Source organism: Wyeomyia smithii, chromosome 2 (assembly GCF_029784165.1).
Source record: "Wyeomyia smithii strain HCP4-BCI-WySm-NY-G18 chromosome 2, ASM2978416v1, whole genome shotgun sequence".
NCBI classification, from domain to species: domain Eukaryota; kingdom Metazoa; phylum Arthropoda; class Insecta; order Diptera; family Culicidae; genus Wyeomyia; species Wyeomyia smithii.
Window position 1 is genome coordinate 14,535,600 of NC_073695.1, and position 23,491 is coordinate 14,559,090.

Here is a 23,491-nt window from a genome sequence, read left to right on the forward strand (position 1 = left end):
CAGATAAAAATCGTTTGTCGCTCTCTTCTAGCATGAGCGTTGATTTGCTCTTTAGCGTGACGGCAGTTGTTTCCGCAGTGCAAGATGTTCTTCTGCACTCTAGAGGTTTTCTGAGAAGAAAAGACAAGCATGCTCCCCACACGTTTGGTAAACAGTCCGACAGCAACTGACGACAACACACACATGCAACTCCAAACGGGCTGTCAAGTGATTATGATTCACGAGAGTAAGGTCGATGCTCTAATGCAAGCGAGGCAGTACGAAACCCGTTTTTTCTCGTGTGGGGAATAATATCAACAATGAGAAAATATATGAAACCATTTGCTTCGTGTTCATCATGGAATTGGCCTAAGAAAGAGGAAAACAGAAGGAGTGCGAGTCAATATCATTGATGACAGCCACAGTCGATCAGGAGCCTGTCAACAGCGCAGGCCAAACCAACAGGACATCCTAAAAATGAACAAAACTAGGCTGTCATGTCTGAACGAACAAAATACATGCGCTAGAATGAACTGTCGTGTGCAACACAAGATAGCTTCGTTGCCGGTGTGAGCTTTAGCTGTATGTGTACTCTCATGAATAGCCTATTCATGAGGCGGTTAGAGTAAAAAGAGAGGACATTTGACAGTATAGTGTTTAGATAAGAAAGACGATGATGGATGAGACAGTATAGTGTCACATCGCATTTTTTTTGACGTGGGACTACATCTTTGTTTTCTATACTGGTATGCCTTCTGTAAAAAAGGAAATTAAACTGGCAAATGTCGCGTCAGATTTCAAACGATAATAACAGCATAACCACATGAAGGATAACAATAACTTGTAGGATAGATAAAATGTTGGACAATTTTGTAATACTCTAGTTATTACTATTATTTCATTGCTCAGCGCTGGAATTGATAAAAAGTTTCAAGGACAAATTAATGCGAACAAGAACCAATCACATGCGAGCATTCCTAGACAACATGAGTAGACACCAACCATTCTCTCTGATATTCTCTTTATCAATATCAAAGAAAAATTGACAGAGTTTCCCTGTTCCAATAGGTCAATTCATATTTGCTTCCATGAGCTGTGCTCTCGAGTATCCCGACCTGCAAAATAAGCGCTACATATCGCCATGCCTCTGACTGCGAAGATAAGCCTTAGGCCATTATCGTTCGAAGTAGAATGGAAGCTGTCTCTACCAATTACGGGGAGAGGAGAAATCTTCCCGCGCATTTTCATCCCCGATGACGATTTTGATATCATGTCTTGGGCACTCACTGTATGTCATCTCAAGGAGATCATAGAACTCCTCCTTCTCGTCATCGGCTTTATCATTGGTCGGCGCGTAAACATTCATAAGGCTGCAATTGGAGAAATTGCCCTTAATTCTCAACACGCAGATTCGGTTTCTGATCAGCCTCCATCTAATGACACGCTTCATCTGTTTCGCAATTACCACGAAACTTATGTTACACCTTTTTTACGGTTTTGGAAGCGGATTTCTTCTACCCACAAATTGTTTTAATAACACTTGCGAAATGAACGTAAATCATAGTAGGTCTAGATTTTGTTTATGACGCGTACCTACATTTTGGTGACCGTTTCAGAAGTTTTGAGCTGCGTCCGGATATGTTCCGGAGACCCACAAATAAGCAGTCAGTTTAGCAGTCAATTTCGAACAAAATCAAAAATTTATCATGCGACGTCTCGAAACTCAACACCCCAAAAATATATTAAATCAAGTCTCCAAGATCAAGTAATAGCAGGCCACTCAATGGTTTCAATAGAAACAAATAAAAAATAATTTTGGAACAGGTAACGCCGGTTGGTTTATCGACATTTTTCAGGAAAATCAAATAAGAGGAGGCAAGATTTATATGAAACGTGAGACGTGAGAGTGTCGTATAGAAATTGCTCGCCGGGTTCGTCGCGTTAACGTTATGTTCACAAGGAAACTCATTCAAGTCTCTAGAAAAAAAACGGTAATGGCTGGGGACACAACATCACAGGAATGGTTGAATAGCTATAGGGTAAACAGGTATAATACGCCCCTCTAGGAACATCGTCAACATGTTTACATGTTTACCCTTTAATTTTTGTCCGGTTTGAGCTTTTGAAGTGCACCTGTGTTGAACAGTGTTAGCAATTCTATTGCATAGTACGGGTCAAAAATGTACACTTCAGAACATCGGTTTTTTATTATAGACTCATCTCTGCGACCAGAAAAATTAAAAGATCAATTTTTCTGATGATATCGCCCGGGTGTTTGCTGTATTCCGCACTTCTTTTATCAACAATATTATTACTATTGAGAGTGCGTGACATGTTTATTATAATTCATGGTTGTGTGTAAGCCCTTCCTTTTTACACTTACTATTCGAAGACTCGCTGCATCTAGCCAATATTATCGTCAATTACAATTCCCTGCAGAGGATAGAACTGAATGGCCCTTCGGCCAGTTTTATTGTGAAAGGGATTTACTTTTGTCAAGAGATATTTGAAGAGAAGTTTTGTAGAATTCTAACTGAAGGAAGGTTTAATGGAAAGCCTGCGGATAAACCTTTGGTTAAATCCGTTGACATCGAATGGGCCTTATTTTATTAAGATTTTAACTCACGACTCCCCAAAGCTAAGACATCAGTTAGTTCTCCACGATCAATAAAATGAACGTGACCGTGATGCGATCGTTTTCGACATGGGAGAACAGAAACGGGTTTAAATTTTTTCAGATTTCAGAAACAAAGTCTGCTATTTCATTTTTTTTTTTTTGAACTTAAGATGTTTTCAAACTGAACTTAAAACAAAAAATCATAAAAATCGAAATTTGACGGATTACGAATAACGGCAGTTGATTGGATCACGGTTTTCTTATCCCATGGACAAGGATAATTTTAGGTTAGGTTTATCGATTAGCTTAATATTAGTTCTGTAAGTATTCTGTAAGTCTAGTCCCTCTGCACTGCCTCAGGGTCGGCTAACGCTATAGGGTGTTGGTAAATTAAACACTTGAAATTCGTCTTAACAACTCACTTTATTCACATAGGCACTCCTACTTTCTTATTGCCTACTCCCTACCTCGTCTCTTTAGTACTTCCTTATTCGGAGCCCCTTCTTCGACGTACGCATTTTCCTTCTTTTCTTTCCATCGCTAAGCAACCACCGTTTTGAATATGTATGGGCCACGATGCTCCGTTGAATTGGCTAACTTCCAATGCCTGGATAAGTACTCCAGGTTATGAGCCCGGATTCTAACGTTTTATGGAGGAACAAGAGGTCCTGTGGGCATAATCGGGGAAATTACCCGTTTCCATCCACTTTCCTTTCACTCCACTTTTCCAGCTTCTATTCTTGAGCTTTTACAGTTTCAGCCCCTTACAGGTTACTTATTCTCGCTGTATCGCTTTTATTTCAATAACTTTTCTTTTCGAAATTGACGTAGAAAATTAATTTCAAAAGATGGTTAGCAGTCAAATCTTGACGCTTTTTTACCAATACCATATGCAATATTCAATATACAACAATACCTAGTACTAAATAGTTTGATTAACAATTGAATCACTCTCTATTTGCTGCATATGCTGCTCTGCAGGCTCTAGGTAATTTCGTGCTCACTGGCGCCACGTAGTCGAATTAAGGATTTCTGTAGATTTCTGGGAATCTCCAAAACACATTCAGACCAACAACGTGATCCTAAACAGTTGATCTGGATTCCCTAGGTCTAGTTATTGACTACCAGTTTGAATTGAAGTAATTTCTTTCGGAACGACATGTTAGCAACTCAGCTTAATACTCCTGAAATGGTCTCCAAAAAGTATATGTTACAAGTAAAATCTAAATCGACAATGAGTAAGGTTCGTTTTTGACAAGGTATACCTCCCCCCATAAAAATTACGTAACACTGTAGAAAGATTTGCTTGATAACCCCTCTGCCCCTTATTCGGAATAACCTAAAAAATAATTCCCTGTTGGTCAGCCTGAGCGGCCATTTTATTGCTTCCTGAGTCATGCCGTTTTAACTATTACTCTTTTTTTCTCAATCAGACGGAATCTTCCTTTTACATAGTTTTGTTTGTAAAAAAAATTCTGTGCTGTCTGCACGCCAGCTACAATTCCCATAACAAATCAAGAATTACCAAGGAAATTTATCTGCGAAAACTAACCAAAACTCACTGGGGAATTCCAGACTTGAGAGCTCTCGAATATCATCTCCACATTCCATCGTCCATCAGCTCCGCACTTCGTCAGCACCTTGTAGTATAAATTCCGAGCACGTCTTGTGGTCACGGGCACGAACATTACGATAACGAATTTGAATGCGAGTCAGCTTATATCTCGGACAACTGTTTTCAAAACAAAATTAAACGAACTAGAACTTTTCCCCTTTGAAAGAGAGCCTTTTTAAAACAAACTGCTGTCAAAAAATAACGACCGATTCGACAGCTAGGAGCGCTGCTGTGAAAAAAGTATTTGTCGACTCGCCATCTTTGATGGCAATCCGAAAATGCTTTTTTCCAGACGTAATTTGAGTTGTTATAATTCAATTTCGTAATTGCATTACAAGTTATAACTGTTTCTTTCAATGTACTCACGATAAAAGAAAAAGTGCTTTTTCAAGTGGGGTTCAACTTCGGGACTTTTTTCCTACTACCTCTCAACACGTTGGCTGCAACCGTTCCATTTGATTCAAAGATCAAAAGATGAGAAACACGGAACATTGTTCATGACAACAAGCTCGACACTCGAACAATTGTCATCATTAGCAACAACCGACAGACTGTAGTTTCCATCATCGCTCGGTCAGTGGATTTGCCTCCCAGCAGTTATGTCACAACGGTTGCGTGCGTACAGTGATTAGGTTTCCTGTAAAAGTTTCACATTACGAATGGATGAACGCCCGCGGCATTCGAATTCGAAGCACGGCCGTGATGATTATGCAAAAACTGTGCTACCCTGGGGATGTAGGGGAACTGCTCCATTATTCATCTCAGCCCGTATATTCATCTCATTCAACATGTAAACACAATAGAAAACAGGAAAAAACGCATATTTTCTTCTTAAACCAATCTGCTAATCCATGGAATGGATTCTTCTTAGTTCACTTTAGATTTCTCATTAAGTAGAAACCTCAAAAACTCACTTAAAAGCTCTAAATTTGATTTAATAGGCATCTGCACTCGAAAACTCATTTATTTCAATCACCTGCCTCAGAAAACAAAATCCGCGCATTGTTCTGTACGGCTACAACGGGACTCGTTCAGTAGCCAACCAAAGTTTTTCTCATCAATAGCGGACCATTTTTTATTTTAATCACTAAACAAAATCACTCACTACACTAAGAATACTTTAATCTTTGAAACCTTCACCTCAAATTTCCAAAAACCAGCTTGAATTAGCAGAAATATATGAGATGAACTTCTACAGTTCCTAAATTTCAACTGTATGTATTTTCATCTGTTCTCACTGCCTTGCAGAAAAAAAAAAGTTGCCGAATCGGTTTCTGTTAATACGAACAAATCATACTGAAAATGTTGAATTATTCCGACATAATTGATATTAATGGACAGCACTGCAGTGGTTACCTAGGTTACCATATTTGCACGTAAACAACTACAGCGGATATCTAGGTAACCTACTACGACGGGCTGCGGCTACGTTCATTTATTTTGTTTATTTGTTCAATGATTTCATGAAAATATGTTGTTTAATCAGTGAATATTCTTCGTGAATATCGGCTTAATGAGATGAATAATGGAGCAGTTCCCCTATTTGTGCAATCCCTGAACATTGAAAATAATCGATGAATGTTCGTCATTCATCTCAAGTATTAGTTCTTTGAATTAGCACATTCTAAATTAAACTAAGAGTAAAACAGCAACTTTACTAAAGAACAAATAACTCAACTCAATATAAGAGTAAATTGATCCGAACGAACGATGACAAGCGACGACGTAAAAACTATGAACGCAATAAGCAAACACCTTTTTCGGAAAACAGCAGACGCACGGTGCGCAGTATTGGGTTTCGATGGAAACGCACCGTTATTTGTGCCGCCCATTTGAGCAAACTGAAATGAAACTTTCCGCCACCAGACCCCATGACGGAGTCTTTACAACCTTGAACTTGACTGTCACCGAAAATACATCGGACACACTCAATTCGATTATCTCCAGCGTCGCAAATTGAATAAAATTTTCATCTAAATAAATCATTCCCATCTGGTGGATAGCTACGAGTGGTACTTTATTATGTTTGATCATTACCTGTTCCAACAAGATTAGATGGCACGTAACAAATCATACGCTGATGCGAGTCAGCGCGAGAAAACAAATCGATAATCGTTATCAGTGTTAGTCGCAACGACGGAATTGCTTCCCACATTCGCGGGAAATAGATTTCTTGCAGCTCCGCATATGATCTGGCTGTGGGTCGAGACCAAGGCAACCGATTTGAGAAATGTTGATGCAAACTGTATATAAAAACAAGCATCGTCTCAGCTTCTGTGTCTATCTGTTATAACATCTCTCAGTATGTTATTTGGTCCTGTAGCCCATATTCACTATACGATACGTGCAATTTGACATTCACGATTCATGTTTCCACTTCAGACGGCGACTCCCAGCGGGGTGAACTGGAAAAACGGTTTGTTTTGTTGGGCCGTCCTGTGGGTGTGAGACACAGGGCGGCTGCGAGAATCGTCTCGGATATTTGTTTGCCATTACAGACTATGGCATTTGTGAGCATTTTGTTCGCTACTGCCACAGTTAAAAGTTGTGTTTTCTTGGCTATGGTATCCAACTGAGAGACCCCCGCTGGGAATTATTATCATGTTGAATGTAATTTGTAGTCTAGGGGACATACGAACCACCCGCCCGGCAGTGGAAGATATTTCCCTACGGTGTCATCTTTGTGATTTTTTTGCCGTATTTTTTCTTCCTAACAGTAAGCATATTGAACCAGTTTAGGATGTCTTTACACCTGCGACCTTCATTTGTCGTAATCGAATAATATTGCAGCTTGTTCGTGAAATTAGCCCAAGAGAATTATAATAAATATTTAAATAATGTCTAGCAACTTATCGCAATTGTTTCAAAGCTTGTATAGTATATTAGTGCAGATTCTTCAAAATGATGTCAATCAATCTGTTACGTTGTGATATTTACTGAAACACTTGGTGGTAACAACTAATATAACTATATTTAATGCGTATAATATTTGTAGACAATAAAGCACCCGATCGTGTGTGATGTGGTTTCTCGACTCACTCGGCTGTCTTTTATGATCAGCGCCGATACCAGAAAGTGATGACGTTTGAGCGTTATCCTTTAGTAACGTTTGGGAGAGGGGTACTCCAACACCTCCCCTTTTTAGTAAACCTGGTAGGGTTCGTAGCGGATTGGTGTTCTACGCTGACGCGTCGAACGACGTTGTACCTCAGGATCTATCGTAGGTGGCTGTTTTGGTAACCGAGGTCGAGGATTTCCCTCTTCGCGACCCATGAGCTCTCGCAAAAACTCCCGTTGAAAATCATTCAAACTTTCCGACGATCCTGATGTCGATGCTACCTCCTTAGTAGTATTTGGTTCGGTTGGACCGAGTCCCCAGGCGCCCAACAGTATGTCGAGGGGGACAGTCCGCTCTGCTTCACATGATTCACTCGGTTTATCTTCGTAGCGTGTCCTCAGTTGGTTGCTATGCGACCGGATAAGCCGCTGCATTTCTGGAAGCCAAACGTTGTATATGACAGTACCCACTCGTTCAACGATTTCTCCTGGCACCCAGTTGCATTTGTTTCCGTAGTGCACTTGGGCAAACACTTTATTTTTCACCTCGAAGGATTTTTCCTTCGCACCATGTTTAGCGTTGAATTGTTTGTTTTGCTTCAGACTGTTATCCTTGAAAAATCTGGTTGGAGGGCGGAGCAGTTCAAATGATGTCCGCAATGGTTTTCCTAAAAGCACTTCCGCCGGGGATTTGCCGTCTGGAGCATTTCGACACGGTGTAGATCTGTAGCAGAGCAAAAAGGTATCAATTGCTTTTTCTAATGACTCTCCTCCCGCCTGAATTTTTTTTATTGTCCGTTTGAACGTGTCGACAAAACGTTCCACTTGCCCATTGCTTTGGGGATGGAACGGCGCTGTTTTGAGATGCATAATACCGTTTGCCTCGCAAAATCGCTCAAACACATCGCTTGTTAGCTGTGTCCCATTGTCCGACACTAGCACTTCAGGCATTCCAAATCTGCTGAAGATCTGACGTAAAATAGAGATGGTTGCTGCTGTGGTGATTCTGGTAGTAGGAACCACCTCTGGCCACTTTGACAATGAGTCTACCAAGAGAAGATAATACACTCCATTGATCGGTCCTGCAAAATCCAAATGCACTCTTTGCCAAGGCTTTTCAGGAATAGGCCATTATTCAAGTTTAGTTTTAGTATCACTCTTCGCCACAGACGCACACTCAGCACAGGATCGAACTAAAGTTGAAACCTGATCATCAATGTTCGGCCAGTACACATAACTTCTCGCGAGAGACCGCATTCGCTCTACGCCCGGATGCCCTTTGTGCAACTGTTGCAGTACCTTGCGCTGCAATTTTCTTGGTACCACAATTCGTTCTCCATACATTAGAACTTTTGACGCTACGTACATCGATTCCCGTCGTGCAAAGAATTGTTGAACCTCCAATCCACCGAAGACGGTTCTCTTGTCGCTAGGCCAACCATTGATCACATATTTCAACACCTGCTGCAACGTCTCGTCTTGAGTAGTCTCGGCTGCTATCATTTTATATGTAGGGGCCATGTTTGTGGTGCTCCAATTTTGATCCAGTTTTGTTTAGATATGACTGTTATGTCGGAGCCGGAATCCAGCTGAAGACTAACTGGTACTCCGTTGATGCTGGTTTCAACATATCGCCTACTTCGTCTGAGGTCCTTTACTATCACGATCTTATTTGAGTGTTGCATTTTGTTCTGCTGCTTGCCCTTGTATACTGGTTGACGCCGTTTGAAACACCCACAATAGCCTTCTTTGTGGCCCGTTCGACCGCAGTCCCGGCACTTGTGGTCTTTAAAAGTGCATTGACTGGAAAAATGCATACCGCCGCAGCCCCAGCACGGCGTTTTGACTTCGTCACACTTGCCTTTGTTGTGTTTGACATTTCCCCTCCTATGTCCATATGGTGAGTGTGCTCTGGTAGCCTTCGTTGCCGCCACAGTGTAGGATGAAGACTGTCCTCCTATAAGAACCGTATCACGCTTCAGGTTAATGAGAGATTTGCACTCTTCGACAACCTTCTCAAGTGTGATATCATTTGTGTCATTAATTTTCGACAACAAACGCATCCTAATGTCATAATCCTTGGATGATTTTAGCCCACACAAGAAAATGAGACATTTGAATTTTTCTTCCTGCAACTCCTGCAGCTTGAAATCAACGAGAGCTCGGTTTACTTTGCATGAGTAACTAATAAAATTTTCATGCTCGTCTTTAGTCGTCTGCAAACATTGGTACCGACGATAAAAATTGACACAGGGGTACCAAAGATAGTTTTCAATTTAGCTACTGTTTCTTCGAAAGAATATTCTCTTGACAGCTTAGGAAGAATGAACGATGTATATCTCTCGTGGGCGACAGGATTCAACTTTCGGAGTAGGAGCCGTACCTTTGCGTCATCCGTCAATTTGGCGGCATCTTTCTCAAAGAGGTCCGCATAGCGCGCGAACCAAGCTTCAAAGGAACATCCTGTTTTTCCATCGTAGACAAAGTCCGTAATATTCGACGCTAGGGAGTCGAGTATCAGCTCAGTTCGATTTGTTTGCTGGACGTTTCCTTGGATCGCCGTCATTTGATCCGACAACTGCGCCATCAGCATGTGCTGGTTGTTGAGGATTTGTAAAATAGTCTCCTTGAACGGTTGATCTGCCTGTCCAGAATGCAATGGCGGCACCGACATTTTCTTCTTCCAACCACGTTGTTTTCACGAATATCGACAATTGGTTTTTTCCCGTTTTTTTCGACGGACTTATACCGACACGCGTCACAATTCTCGTCGCCACTTTGTTACGTTGTGATATTTACTGAAACACTTGGTGGTAACAACTAATATAACTATATTTAATGCGTATAATATTTGTAGACAATAAAGCACCCGATCGTGTGTGATGTGGTTTCTCGACTCACTCGGCTGTCTTGTATGATTAGCGCCGATACCAAAAAGTGATGACGTTTGAGCGTTATCCTTTAGTAACGTTTGGGAGAGGGGTACTCCAACACAATCTATTTACATTATTACAAAATATTACTATTAACATACAGACATTAGGAACAAATACATACTTACACAATCATCGGTACAACTAGAAACGTTGAAGATATTTTTAATATTTTTTTTTTTTTTTTGTAAATTTTTATGTTTTTCGAACGATGTTGACAACACAAACCGTGAATGACCGTGAATGAAAATCGAAAATGCTACTGGCGATAACAAAGAGCAAAAAATCATTAGTTAATTAATTGCAACCGAATCGCGATTTCGTGTAGGAAAATGCTAATTTGTTTTGCTTTTTCTATTCTTTTCACAGTATGGCTCTACTGGTCTATGGCACACTGGTTGTATGCGTGGGTTTGGTTCTATCCTCGCCGCACTCTCCATACTCTCTTCAGGTAGGCTACTTTTTATCGATTGATTCGATTCGGTACATAATTTGAACTTCGGGATATTGAAATTCTGATCGGTACGCGTGTCCGCCCGTTTTTCATTCTTCCCCGCAGGCAGCCGTCGATGCTCTGCACCGTCGTGAAGCCCAGCTTGCGCTGCGAGATGAAGCCACCGGCGAACCCCTGGATGATGAAGGTTACTGGCTGGAACGTACGTAATAAAAAAAAAATTCCAACAGAATTGAATATATAATATTCATTTATTATTTGCATTAGCATCCGACGAACCGCTGGCGTATCGACCGAATCGTCAACGGTTGAACAAAATCCTAGCCAATTACCTGCGGCGGGATGATGATCTGGAGGAGGAACCGTACGACCCATACGATCTGGAGGCTCGAAAGCGTTCAATTTTCCGCGAACGAGACGGTAAGTGATTTTCATTCCCCTTTACTAGACACCATGCGAACTCAATTACGCCTTCAAAAGGGGATGCCACCCACTTAAAATCTTCAATTCTCACGTACCTTTTGTTACCGATCTAAATGATTGAACAGTGATCAGTCCTCCCTATCTTCCCATCGATTCCAACCAGCAAGAGGTTGAACTTTTCCTACACCAACCGATAAATGGATTTGAACAAATCGAACCACCCGTTTTGTGAAGTCATGCGGAAAATCCCCCTTCTCCCCATCTCATTTTCTTCATCCAAACTGCCTGAAGCACAAACGAAATACCATTGAACACGCAAGGATATGAAATAAATAGTGCACCATTTCAGCCCTCGCCGAGTTACCCGCGTATCCGACCGTTTTTCGAGAGCGTGAATTGGAAAAGCCCTACCTACAACGACCCGACATGTCTTCGGACTTCCTAAAGGAGATTGACCGCCAAGCAAACATTGAACGCGAGGAGAAATATCTGGACCGGCTGCGACAGCTCTGGGACAAGTATCAGCAGCAGGAAAACGAGATCGAACAGGAACTGTTCGATGAAGACCGCGCGGCCGCTGACGATGAAGCTCCCTACTTCGACAAGCGACAGGGTTATCCAATCTCGCAATCAGACGTAGCCGCCGTGTACTATGGACCTCCGATGCAGGAAAAGAAACGTACAATGCCAATGCTACCGTGGCTGCCTGCTTCCCGCAGGAAGCGTTTCCCTGTTGCCAAGCGTTCTCCAAAGCCGGAAACTGCCATTTCCGGAACGGATGAAAAAGTCGCTAAAGATTTGCAAGCGCTTTTCGAGAAACCCGTGGAACAGAAAAAGAAACGATCAAGTGAACCAGAGCCGGTGAAAAAACTAGATAAGATGAACGAAACGAAATCACACGAAAAGCAAGACGCCAGCGGGGAACACGATCACGACGACCGCAGTTCGGAAGAAAGCCACGAACATGATCACGATCACGACCATGGTCACGACCATGACCATGAACACGATCACGAATCTAGCGAGGAGTTCGAAGGAGAGGATGACGACAAGCGAAAGCGATCAGTGAAGAAGCGCTCAAATCTGGAGGTTGTGAAGGAGGATCAAATTATCCCCGGCGATATCGGTGAGTACAAGGCGAAAAAGTCAATCCAGTGGAACAAATACTTCGGTATGGATCGGAGGAAAAAAAGCATCAGCGGGGGAGCGTACCCGCTGAGTTTCTACAAGTCGTACGATGAGGATCGCAAGAAGAAAAGTCTGAACCAGGAGAAGTTGGATAATATGGACCGGAAGCTAAAGACGATCGAGGATTTGATCCTGGATCAGACCGTCAAATATACGGGTGACCATGAAGGTAAGCGGGGTTGAATCATAGCCGTGCGTGAGAGAGGAGGAGGAAGAAATAGATCATATGCATACTATTCAGGGCCAATATCTTCGAGCACTTTTGCATGAAACTGAAAAATACCTCAAAAAAATATTTCAATTTTTTTTATTCTGTCTTACTGCGATCTTTTGAAAAACAGAAAATCATCCTTGAGTTTAAGTTACCGCGTGTTCCTTTGATTTTCACCGTTTCAAATTTTGTAAATTCGGCGACTAGTGATGAATGGGAAAAATACTACCCCGAAGAAACCGGCCTCGAAAAGTTCGCTCCTAAATCAATTTTGGAGTTTCATTTTGATAACGTTTGCTGTTTGATTTTCATTTTCACTTCACGATAGAACGGTGTAGATCATTTGGCTGGATTTTCATCAAATTTTATGACGTGACCGTGAATGATGGGCGTGAAATATTTAAACAAGTTATAGATGAAAAAAAATAGTTAAACAGAATATGACAGACAGCTTACAAAGAGTATTCCCTTTTCTTACAAGGATACATATCTAGGGTATTTGGAAGGGTGCAACGTAATTTTCGGAGAATTCCGGTAGTTACAATAATTTTTATCATCACTGCTTTGGATTAATAATCGCAAAAAATCAATACTGAAAAGCCTGTAGTTGAAAACAGAGTATTGATCATTGGAATCACTAAAATTTATCGAAAAAACGCAAAAATCAGAACAAAGGTCATGACAACATGAACTGTGGTCAACGAGGCGTAGAACAAAATAAAAATCATCAGATCTCTAGATAAAAACACAAAAAAACTGAGCACCGAATATATGCTTAAACTGTGGGTAACAGTAGCCTTGATAGATGTATGATTTTTAAATTGGTCAGAGTGGATTCAAAAACTCAAACATCACAAATATATAAAAAAGTAAACTTGAAATTGACGATGGACAAAAATTTTAATAAGTTCATGAAGGCGGTAACAGACAGACTTATCTAAATCATATCAATGTACTGAATATAGTAAAATCAAAAACATCACATCAAGACGACTGGGAATTCTGCCTGAAATCGAGCGACAGTTTTGGCAGCGCATATATCTGAATCACGGTGTAACTGACGAATGCTAGTGTGTGTGCTGGCGATGCGAATGTAATCCGAATGCACAGGCAGGATCTTCACAGGCGCACACAATGTTTTCGTAGCGATGCAATTACCACCGCTTTCATAACAAGCTTTCACCTTTAATAGATGGAGTGCGCTGTTTGATTTGACGCTTGTCATTTGTATTGGATCGTTCCAGAGATGCTAGTCTTCTTGATATGATGTTTGTCTGTCGAGAGTCGCCCCATGTTTATAGGAATCTTCATAGAAAGTGGGATAACTATGCTTAAAAGGGCAGTACAGCACTAGAGATGGTATGGAATAGTGATGTAGGACTAAAGAGTGTAATAAGAGGGCTTTTAGTTATAAAATTACTCCGTCGAGTTTGATTAGTGGGTAAGACCATTCGTCCAGTAACTAATGCATGTTTATTCTCATGTTTCCCATAAATCCTTCCTTAATTATATTTTCTACAACAGCAGAATGAATTTAATTAGCACTTTTCGATACTGTATTTGTCATTGTTATTAAGCGGGCAGCAAGAAAATTCTTGCTAAATCTAATGCAACAAAAACAAAATTATTCCTATTTCCTCAAAAGCCAAGCGATTACTTTTTTAAATCCATCTTATATTGGACTGTTCAAGTTGAATACTTAGTACTGATTTATTATCAAAGCTTACTCTAAAATGATTTTGAAGCTTTCATACAGGTTCGCTATATGGATGGATTAGAAGAAATGGCAAACTAAATTTTTGGAAATTCCGACAAACAACCTTAGCAACGTTTTTAATCTGAGAAATGATTCTTCTTTTTTAATTTCGATAGAACTACCTTCAATGTTTTAAAACATGCTATTACATAGAACATGTTTGTGCAGTTTTAATCTATGAAATATCATTGCAATAATTGCATGAAATTTTAAGAACAACACAAAATATATGATCACTGGCATATGTTGCCAAAACTTTTATTGTGGAATTACTACCAACCAAGATTCTGCCAACAAGGTTTTTATACTGATATTAAAGATTTTTTTTTATTCTCTGTATGCCTGAAGGGCACTGGGTACTGAAATGCCACTGCGACATTCTTGCTGATTGTCTTTTGTGGCGGGCCCGATTGCTGTGCACAGGTTACGGATTGTTCGTACTCATTGATGGAGTAGAACTGTTTTGTTGTAAACCTGTACCCCAATTAGGTACAACATAGTTGATGAAACTAATGACCTGCTTGGGATTGGAGCTCCATGCTTGGTATGGAGTTAAAAGGTAACTTCCTAAGAAGTTGTACCTAGAGGAAGCAAGAGCTTCGCAAGAGCAAAGCAAATGCTCTGAACTCTCTGGTTCAGATTTGCAGAATCGGCAGGTGTCGTTCAACACTACGCCGATTTTCTTTAAATGATAAAAAGCGGGACAGTGTCCGGTGAGGAGTCCCGTGATTATCCGTAGGTCACTACGATTTAGACTAAGTAGCTTTCTGGCGGTTCCAGGGTTCGGATAGATAAACTGTTTGCCTTGTCTACAACCCTGTGCCTGTTGCCATTGGGATACTATTTCTAGCCTTTCCCAAGTTAATAGTTCGCTTTTGATAGCGGAAATGGACGTACCCAGAAACGGCTCGGGACCAATAAACCGCTGAGCTGATCCCTGTCTTGCTAGGTAGTCAGCGTGTTCATTACCCTCGACTCCGCAGTGTCCGGGCACCCAAAACAGAAAAACTGAATTCTGTCGGGAAAGTTCCCGTAGAGTTTCAATGCATTCCCAAACAAGTTTGGAAGCGCATTTGACGGACTTAAGTGCTAGTAGTGCTGCTTGACTGTCCGAGAATATACCGATTTTCGCATGTCTGTAGTTGCGTTGCAGACATATTTTTGCGCAGATATATATGGCATATACCTCTGCTTGAAAAACGGTGGGCCATTTTCCCAGGGAAAACGTTTCCCTGATACCGGGTCCGTATATACCAGATCCCGTTAGGGATCCCATTTTCGAGCCGTCCGTATAAAAATTGACGATGCCAGGTGGAAGATTAGGCCCTCCATTGTTCCACATAGAGCGGTTTGTTTCAATCACTCTATATGGAATATCCATGTTGGACCTAACGTCCATCCAGTCGGAGACTGTGGTTAATAGCGGAGTTAGTTTGAACTCCCTAAGTATGCGAAGGTGGCCGATTTGGTCCCCTTCAAGTATGGTTTTCCTCCTTTGCAACCTTAGAGCGCCAAGCTCTGCTTCCTTTTTCACATGAAGATGTAGAGGTAGTAGGCAAAGCATAGCTTCCATGGCTGCAGTTGGAGTTGTTCGCATAGCGCTGGTAACCGAAAGACATGCAAGTCTTTGAACTTTTTTGAGTTTGGCTTGCGCAGTCACTTCGTTCACCTTAGGCCACCACACTAGGGCAGCATAGGTGATTCTTGGTCGGGCAATGGTCTTGTAAGACCAGAGTGCCAAGTCTGGTTTCAGTCCCCAGGTCTTACCGAAGAGAGTTCTGCAGGCCCAGATCGCTGAGATCGCTTTCTTAGCGGCATGATCCAGTTGTGCAGACCAGTTCAGTTTCTTGTCCAGAATAATTCCGAGATATTTGACTTCATTGCTGAAGCCCAGTCTAACTCCACTCAGTATTGGAGGAGTGATGGAGATCGTCCTTCGTCTGCCGAATGGAATTAGGACTGTTTTTAAGGGGTTTATGTTTAGACCCTCCTGTAAACACCATGACATGGTGGTATTCAGAGCCGTTTGCATTCGGCTCGACAGAGTTGCGTCATCTTTACCTCTGACGATGAGGACGATGTCATCGGCGTATCCAATGACCTCGTAACCAAGCTGTGAAAGCTTGTTGAGAAGTGCGTCGACAACTAGTGACCATAACAAGGGCGAGAGAACTCCTCCTTGCGGACACCCCTTGATCACTGACATTGTTACAGACGAATCTCCCAAGGTTGCTGTGATCACTCTGCTAGAGAGCATTGCGTGTATCCAGTTCCTTGAAGTTTGGTCGATTCCCTTATGAGAAAGAGCCGTATCGATTGATGCAAAGGACGTGTTATCGAAGGCCCCTTCAATATCAAGAAAGGCACATAGCGCCGTCTCCTGATAACTTAGGGACTTTTCAATCAACGTCACTAAGCTGTGAAGAGCAGTTTCTGTTGACTTGCCGCTTTGGTAGGCATGTTGGTTCCTGTTCAGTGGGGAGTCTTTAAGAAACTCATCACGGATATATTTATCCATTATTTTCTCGATCAACTTGAGAAGCGATGAAGTCAGACTTATGGGTCTGAAAGTTTTAGGTAGGGTTTTGTCCTTTCTTCCAACTTTGGGGATAAACACTACCTTCACCTTCAGCCAGTTATCCGGAATATGGCCCAGGATAAAGCTGGCTCTGAAGAGGTTGATGAGTTCGGACATGATAACTGCGGCCGATTTTTGTAGAAAGATGGGTAGTATGCCGTCTGGACCAGGAGACTTCATAGGGTCGAATGAGCTTAGAGCCCAACCCAACCTATTGAAGCTTCCGTGAACAGTCGACGGGCCAGCAGGATGGACTCCCGAGACGCCATATGTCTCGAATTGTCCTGCCGCGACCCATCACTATTCAGTTCTTCGGTCTCTGTCGATCCAGGAAAGTGGGTATTTATAAGAACCTCCAGCGTTTCCTTGGTAGTGACAGTGAGGCATCCATCCTCTTTTCTCACCTGTCCTAAACCGTTAGTATGGTCTTTGGACATCGCCTTTTTGAGCCGCGTAGCTTCCGGCAGAGTTTGGATTCTTTCACAGAAACTAACTCTGGATTTCCGTTTAGCCTTGCGTAGCTCGGCGTTGTATTTAGTGAGGGACGCCCTGTAGTCGTCCCAGTTAGACGTGACTTTTGCCCTGTTGAACAACCGCCTAGTTTCCCGACGAAGGTCACTAAGTTGATCATTCCACCAGGGTACGTCACGGCATACTGACCGCTGTGTTAGTGGACAGTTAGCATCGAAAGCATCCATGATTCTGTTTTGTAGATCATTTGCTGCCGAATTCAGGTCAACAGAATTTCGAATGTGCTGTAACTGAAAGTTCGTGAATCGATCAGGCGTTCCTTAAAGGATTCCCAATCTGTATTCTTAGGATTTCTGAACAGCTCTCTTTTCAGAGGGTTAGCCTCTATATTAAAAACGATGTGTCTGTGGTCCGACAAACTAGTTTCATCGGAGACATGCCAATTTTTAATCCTTTCAGAAATAGAGGCGCTACACAGAGTGAGATCAAGGACCTCCTGTCTAATAGCGTTGATAAACGTGGGGTTATTCCCTACATTACATACATTGACATCGTTAGAAGTAAGGTATTCAAGTAGGTACTCACCCCTGATGTTGGTGTCCGAGCTGCCCCAGATCGTGTGGTGAGCGTTGGCATCGCAGCCGATCAGAAACGGCTTGTTGATGCCCTTGCAGTACCGCACGAGCGCAGCAACTTCGGGTGGCGGTATATCACCTTGGTCGCCCGGGAAGTAGGCCGACGCGACAACCATTTCCTGCTTTCCTCTGGTTGTCGGTACTTCAACCGTGACGGCAACGACGTCGCGTTGGATAAATTCTGGAATAGGTAAAAATTTTAGTTCTCTATTTAGCAGAATTGCAGTCCTTGGTTTGGACTGCGTGTCACAGTAGATTAACCTACCGTTAGGAGCGTTAAGTCCGAGAACTTTGGATTCGTTGATCCACGGCTCCTGGATGAAAGCAGCCGCTAGCTGCTCTTTGGCGAATCTCCTGCAAAGAACACCCGAGGCGCCTTTTGCGTGATGGAGATTCGCTTGCACGCAGCGAAGGCTGCTCACTTTGCAGTGAAGTTGCCGTCTTTGTCCGGATCGGAAGATGATCCTGGTATTGGCTGACGGCTGCCAACAGCGGTTTGGCTGGTTGATGGAAGTTGCTCTTCCTCACTGTTCGGCTTCGGTTGCAGCAGTCGATTGGCAACAGAAGGTCGTCGCGCACACTGTGGCGGTTTTTGACTCCGGGGGGTGCGACTTTTCGGTGGTTGATGCTTCACACGCTTGCGAGTCTTCGGCGGAACCGTCCGAGCAGCCGCGGGGTTGCGTTTTTTGGGTGGTGACAGGGCACTCACGGGGGAGCATCCTGCGCGTACCTTCCCAATCGCAGGGTTGCGTTTGGGTGGTTGTGGGGCACTCCCGGAGGAGTTTCCCACGCGAACCTTTAGCCCATTCGCAGGATCGTTTTGCCTGGGTGGTGGCAGAGTACTCCCGGAGGAGTTACCCGCACGTACCTTCCCTGACATTGCGACGGAGTCTTTCCCGCCTGTGACGTTCGGCCTTCCGCTTACCTTTCGGATGCGTGCTTTGCCGAAACCGTAGTGCAGTTCATAATTTCTACTCTCAACGAGTTTGGCCGATTCTTCGTCAATATCCAGAACTAGTTCGACCAAGGTCTTTACCAATTTGCGGTTACAGACTCGCCACATTTTGGTAGAGAGATGGTCGTTCTGATTCTGGAGTGAACGAAGAATCTTCTCGTCCGGAGAGTTCGCACTGTCCGCGAAGTAACCGACATACCGTCTGGCCTTCGGCAGATCCTTCATGTGGTATACACGAAGTTGTGCTCCCTCCCATGGTACGAGAGAAGGTACCTCCCTTTCCAACCATTGCACTGTGTCGTTGTCGGCACAGGAAAGTTGCAGGAAGCCATTTTTTAGATGGCAACCGTTAAACTTGGGCTTGGTGGTTGGATTTTCCTGGTCCGCAATGTGATCGAGGATGGAGGTCCGGACAGCCTGAAGCTGGTCCGTTGTGAGTAGGGAGCTGGGGTGGGTAGCAGAAGTAACCGCAAGGCTTATAGCTCCCACCATGTCCCTATATGTGGCCTTCGGGAGCGGCTTCGAACCCGATGACCCCAAACCAGTGCCGTTCCGCAGTTTTTTAGGCTGTGGACACTTAGTACTGGTGTTTGGTGACACCAAGTCGTCCGACCGCTGTCGCTTGACGGCAACTTGGTTCGATTGAGCAGGCTGCTCTGTTGGAAGGAGGGCCAGCTTCCTGGCTTCTTCGTACGAGAGACCGGAGCGAAGATTTTTGCTCAGTCGCCGCCTTTGCGCATTTGAAAGTCGCTTGACAAGGGGTGCCGATGATTCGGGTTTCCCTTCGTTATCGGGCCTTGTCTGTGGACCGGGAACTAAGTCCATTTGACTTTCGTCATTCCCTTGTGGAGAAACTAGGATTAAGGATGAAGCCGAGGGTCCTCCGTCCAGCGATTCGCTGTCGAGGTTGAAATCATCCTCATGCTCCATCTCCTCCGTTCTGCCCGGTGCGTTTGTTTTTATTGGACTACGCTCCGATGAGTCCATGGGTTCCGGCAAAGAAAGGCTGCCGGTGGCCCAATTTTGTGAAGTTGTGTCGTTCATAAAATTCCCACGAGTCGCTGGGTAAAGAAGAGTCCGCTGCATCAGTGACCCGCGTGATGCAGTAAGGGCTAATTACTGTGAAGGGTGCCCTGGTACTCCACAGGCTCCGTTAGAGGCTGGGTATTTCTTAAACCCCCCCCCACCACGTCATCCATCGGCACGGGTCGCATAACACCTTAGCTTAGGGGCTTTAACCATTGGATTTTACGCAACAGCCATGGTTAAGAGCTGTTGCAACCATCCTCCTTTACAGGGGCTTTGGACCCTCTGCTACAGTTCTCAATAATTCAAGTCTATTCGTAAAGGCTAAACTGAACCAAGAGAATCGTAACAGGCGGAGTTAAATTAAAGAGATATTAAAGATATTACAGCAGACAGTTGGTGTCTCACCTTCGGTAGGTTCTATATCACACAAACACAAATATAATCTGGCTAAAAAAAATGATGGCTCCCAATATTTTTGCCAAAATAACAATTTTAAACCTAAATCAAATAAAACTGGTGGCCAAATATGGCTATTAGGGTGGGGAAAAGTGATCGATTTTCCAGAACCAAGTTTTTATGGTTCTTTTTGGGACCCCAAACAACCCTAAACTTACCTGAAGTCGACTGGTTTTGTCTCCGCTTGGTGCATTGAATTTCAAATTTGTATGAAAATTTATATGGAAAAACCTTCTTTTTTGCATTTACCTTTCTATAGAGCTCAATAATACTCTAATAATGCACTACATTATGTTGAAGTATATTATTTTAGATGCCTAACAACTTTGCAAAAGATACTGAAGAGCTAGGATGTCCCTAAGAAGAGCTATAGCTGTTCAAAATTGAGTATGTCGATTTAAATGCAGAAAATCTTGTTTTCTGCCAACATTACCAATGTACCGGCATCAGTAGAATTCCCATCAGAAGTAACCTGTCGTAACGAGTTAATACACTCAGCTGGATCAAGCAAACAAATTTAAGTCAATATTTTAGGCGTAGAAAGAATCTACAACGTGTTTCAGAGGTTGCTTCTGATGGAAATCTGACTGACACCGATACACTGGCAGTGTTGGCAGAAAAAATTATTTGCAACATAAATTTCGACATACTCAACTTTGAACAGCTCTAGTATTTTTAGGACACCCTAGCTCTTGTTAGACATAAAAAAATCTACCATTTGAAGTTATGGAACCTAAAGTTTGAGCCATTTTGAGCTTTTAAGAATGGAAAATGCATAAAAGTTGGTTTTTCCATACAAATCTCCATATAAATTTGAAATGCAATGTGCTAAACGGAGACAAAACCAATCGACTTCCTATAAATTTAGGATTGTTTGGGGCCCCAAATATAACAAAAAAACATGGTTCTGGTTTTCTGCTATCGAGTTTCGTTTTTTCCATATAACGATTTCCCACCCTAATATATACTCACATACACACACGCCCATTTCATTGTTTTAAGTAATTCCTTTCAAGCATTTTGCATCTGTTCTGGGTGAGTTTCCCACGGCACATTAGAGAACGTCTGTTGATTACGTAACGCAAAAAATTACCTTCTTCGACCCCGCTCCTATGTCACTCTCTTTTTTAGACCCTTAATATTGTTTCTATGAGTTGTCAAGCTCTCCAACCCCACTTTTGAACGTCACATACTAATTGGATGACCCTTACATGTTTTCTTGCACATTTCAGATCACGGAAGCTAATTTTGGGCTAAAAAAATTGAAAATTTTGATTCGATTTTACGCACATTTCAAAAACAAGAATGTGCGTAAAATCGAGGTATACCTGTAATAACTTTTAAACCACATGTTTAAACGCTTTGGGATTTATTAATTAAGGGTTTCAAAGACAAACCCGATCATTTGAATCCAACTATGTTTAGATCTGTTGAGTAGTTTCTGTGGTAATTAAGTTTCGTGAATTTTACAATTTGGTACATAACGAACAAGGATGAAGTCCGATAACAGTGTAATTGAATAGCGTGTTATGCGGCAACTAGATCTTTTATTTGAGACCAAATTGGTGAAAATCGTTCCAACCATTTCTGAAAAAAATAGAGTGAGCTTAAGTAGTCCTTGGAATATGCCAATTACAATAAAATTCAATGGGGTTTTATGGGGTAACTAGACCTTCAATACGACCTTAATTTAAAAAAAAAAGATTCAGCTTTTTCCAAGAAAAATAAGTAAGTTTTGACAGCCTCCGGAACACGTTTTGCCTTTCTCCTAGAAAGGTATAGCAATCACTGGAAAAACCGGAAGTATAAAAGTGGTCCCAATGGCCGAATGTCATATACCACTCGACTTCTTTTGACGAACTGAGCATTTTCTGTATGTATGTATGTATGTGTGTATGTGTCTATGTGTGTGTGTGTATGTGCAACTTTTTTTTCTCACTCATTTTTCTCAGAGATGGCTGGACCGATTTTCATAAAATTAATTGCAAATGAAATGTCTAGTTGCGCCATAAGTTGCTATTGAATTTTATTGTAATTGGATTTTTAGTTTAGAGGTGATGTATCAAAATGTAAAAATCACGAAACATCAATATCTCAGAAATAATGATTGGGCTGTCCTCAGAACCCTTAACTTTTGAATTTCGTTATGATTGAACATATGGTTCAAAAGTTATGTAAAGAAAAGTTATCCTGAGGTTGTTTAAACTCACTCATTTTTCTCAGTGATGGCTGAACCGATTTTCACAAAATTAGTGTCAAATGAAAGATCTAGTTGCCCCATAGATTGCTATTGAATTTCATTGCAATCGGATTGTAACTGTGTCCGTTGTTCATAAAAATGTGGAATCACATAATGAAAGTAAACATATTGACTTTCTCCTAACGATCACTGGCTAATTAAAAGGTAGAAAAATGATTGAAATGGCCGGATGTCATATACTACTCAACTCAGTTCGACGAATCGAGCATTTTTTGCATATATGCATGTATAGGTGTATATGTTTGTGTGTGGGTGTGTACGTGTGTATGTGCACCTTTCTTTCTCACTCACTTTTCTCAGAGATGGTCTGACCGATTCTTTCTATCTTGGTGTCAAATGAAGGGTCTATTTGCCGCTTAGGTTGCTATTGAATTTCATTGTAAACAAACTTTTAGTTTTGGCGCTGCGTCAGAATGTGAAAAGCGCTCTTAAATCTCAGAAGCTATGAACATAGTTGAATTCAAATAAATGGGCTTTCAAACCCTTAAACAATGAATTTCATAATGTTCAAACATGTGGTTTGAAAGTTATAGAAAGAAACGAAACCCGCAGACTGTTTAAAACTATAGTTACGATCAAAATATGAGGCCTCAACATCATTTAAATTTAATATTGTACTATTTCAATGTTTGTTACAACTTCGAGATTTTGCCGACAAAAATACTGTAAATTTTCTTCGAGTGCAAGCTCTACGAATTGCATGCACTCACATCGCTACCAAATCGAAGCGAGTATAATAACCAGTCTCTCGCTAGAAGTCTCTAAACACAACATTAATCCCGCTTGCCCGCTCTCGCTCTGCAACGACAATCCTCGGGAACAAAGCTTGAGTCAGACAATTGCACGGTACAGTCATAGAGTGAAGGTGGTTTAT

The 23,491-nt window shown here is 42.1% G+C and overlaps 2 protein-coding genes across 2 annotated transcripts in view; one reads left to right on the forward strand and one right to left on the reverse strand.

The window, feature by feature from the left end:
• LOC129722393 (uncharacterized) overlaps positions 1-23,491 on the forward strand; it is a 78,726-nt gene that overhangs the window by 42,216 nt on the left and 13,019 nt on the right. The window contains exons 2-5 of the mRNA XM_055675799.1: positions 10,571-10,652; positions 10,761-10,857; positions 10,923-11,075; positions 11,428-12,435. Of these exons, the coding sequence (XP_055531774.1) occupies positions 10,572-10,652; positions 10,761-10,857; positions 10,923-11,075; positions 11,428-12,435 (1,339 nt within the window). The 5' untranslated portion in view covers position 10,571. The remainder of the gene's footprint in view (positions 1-10,570; positions 10,653-10,760; positions 10,858-10,922; positions 11,076-11,427; positions 12,436-23,491) is intronic.
• LOC129725768 (uncharacterized protein K02A2.6-like) lies at positions 7,353-8,219 on the reverse strand. Its single transcript, XM_055681943.1, has one exon. The coding sequence runs from the start codon at positions 8,217-8,219 to the stop codon at positions 7,353-7,355; it is 867 nt and encodes a 288-aa protein (XP_055537918.1).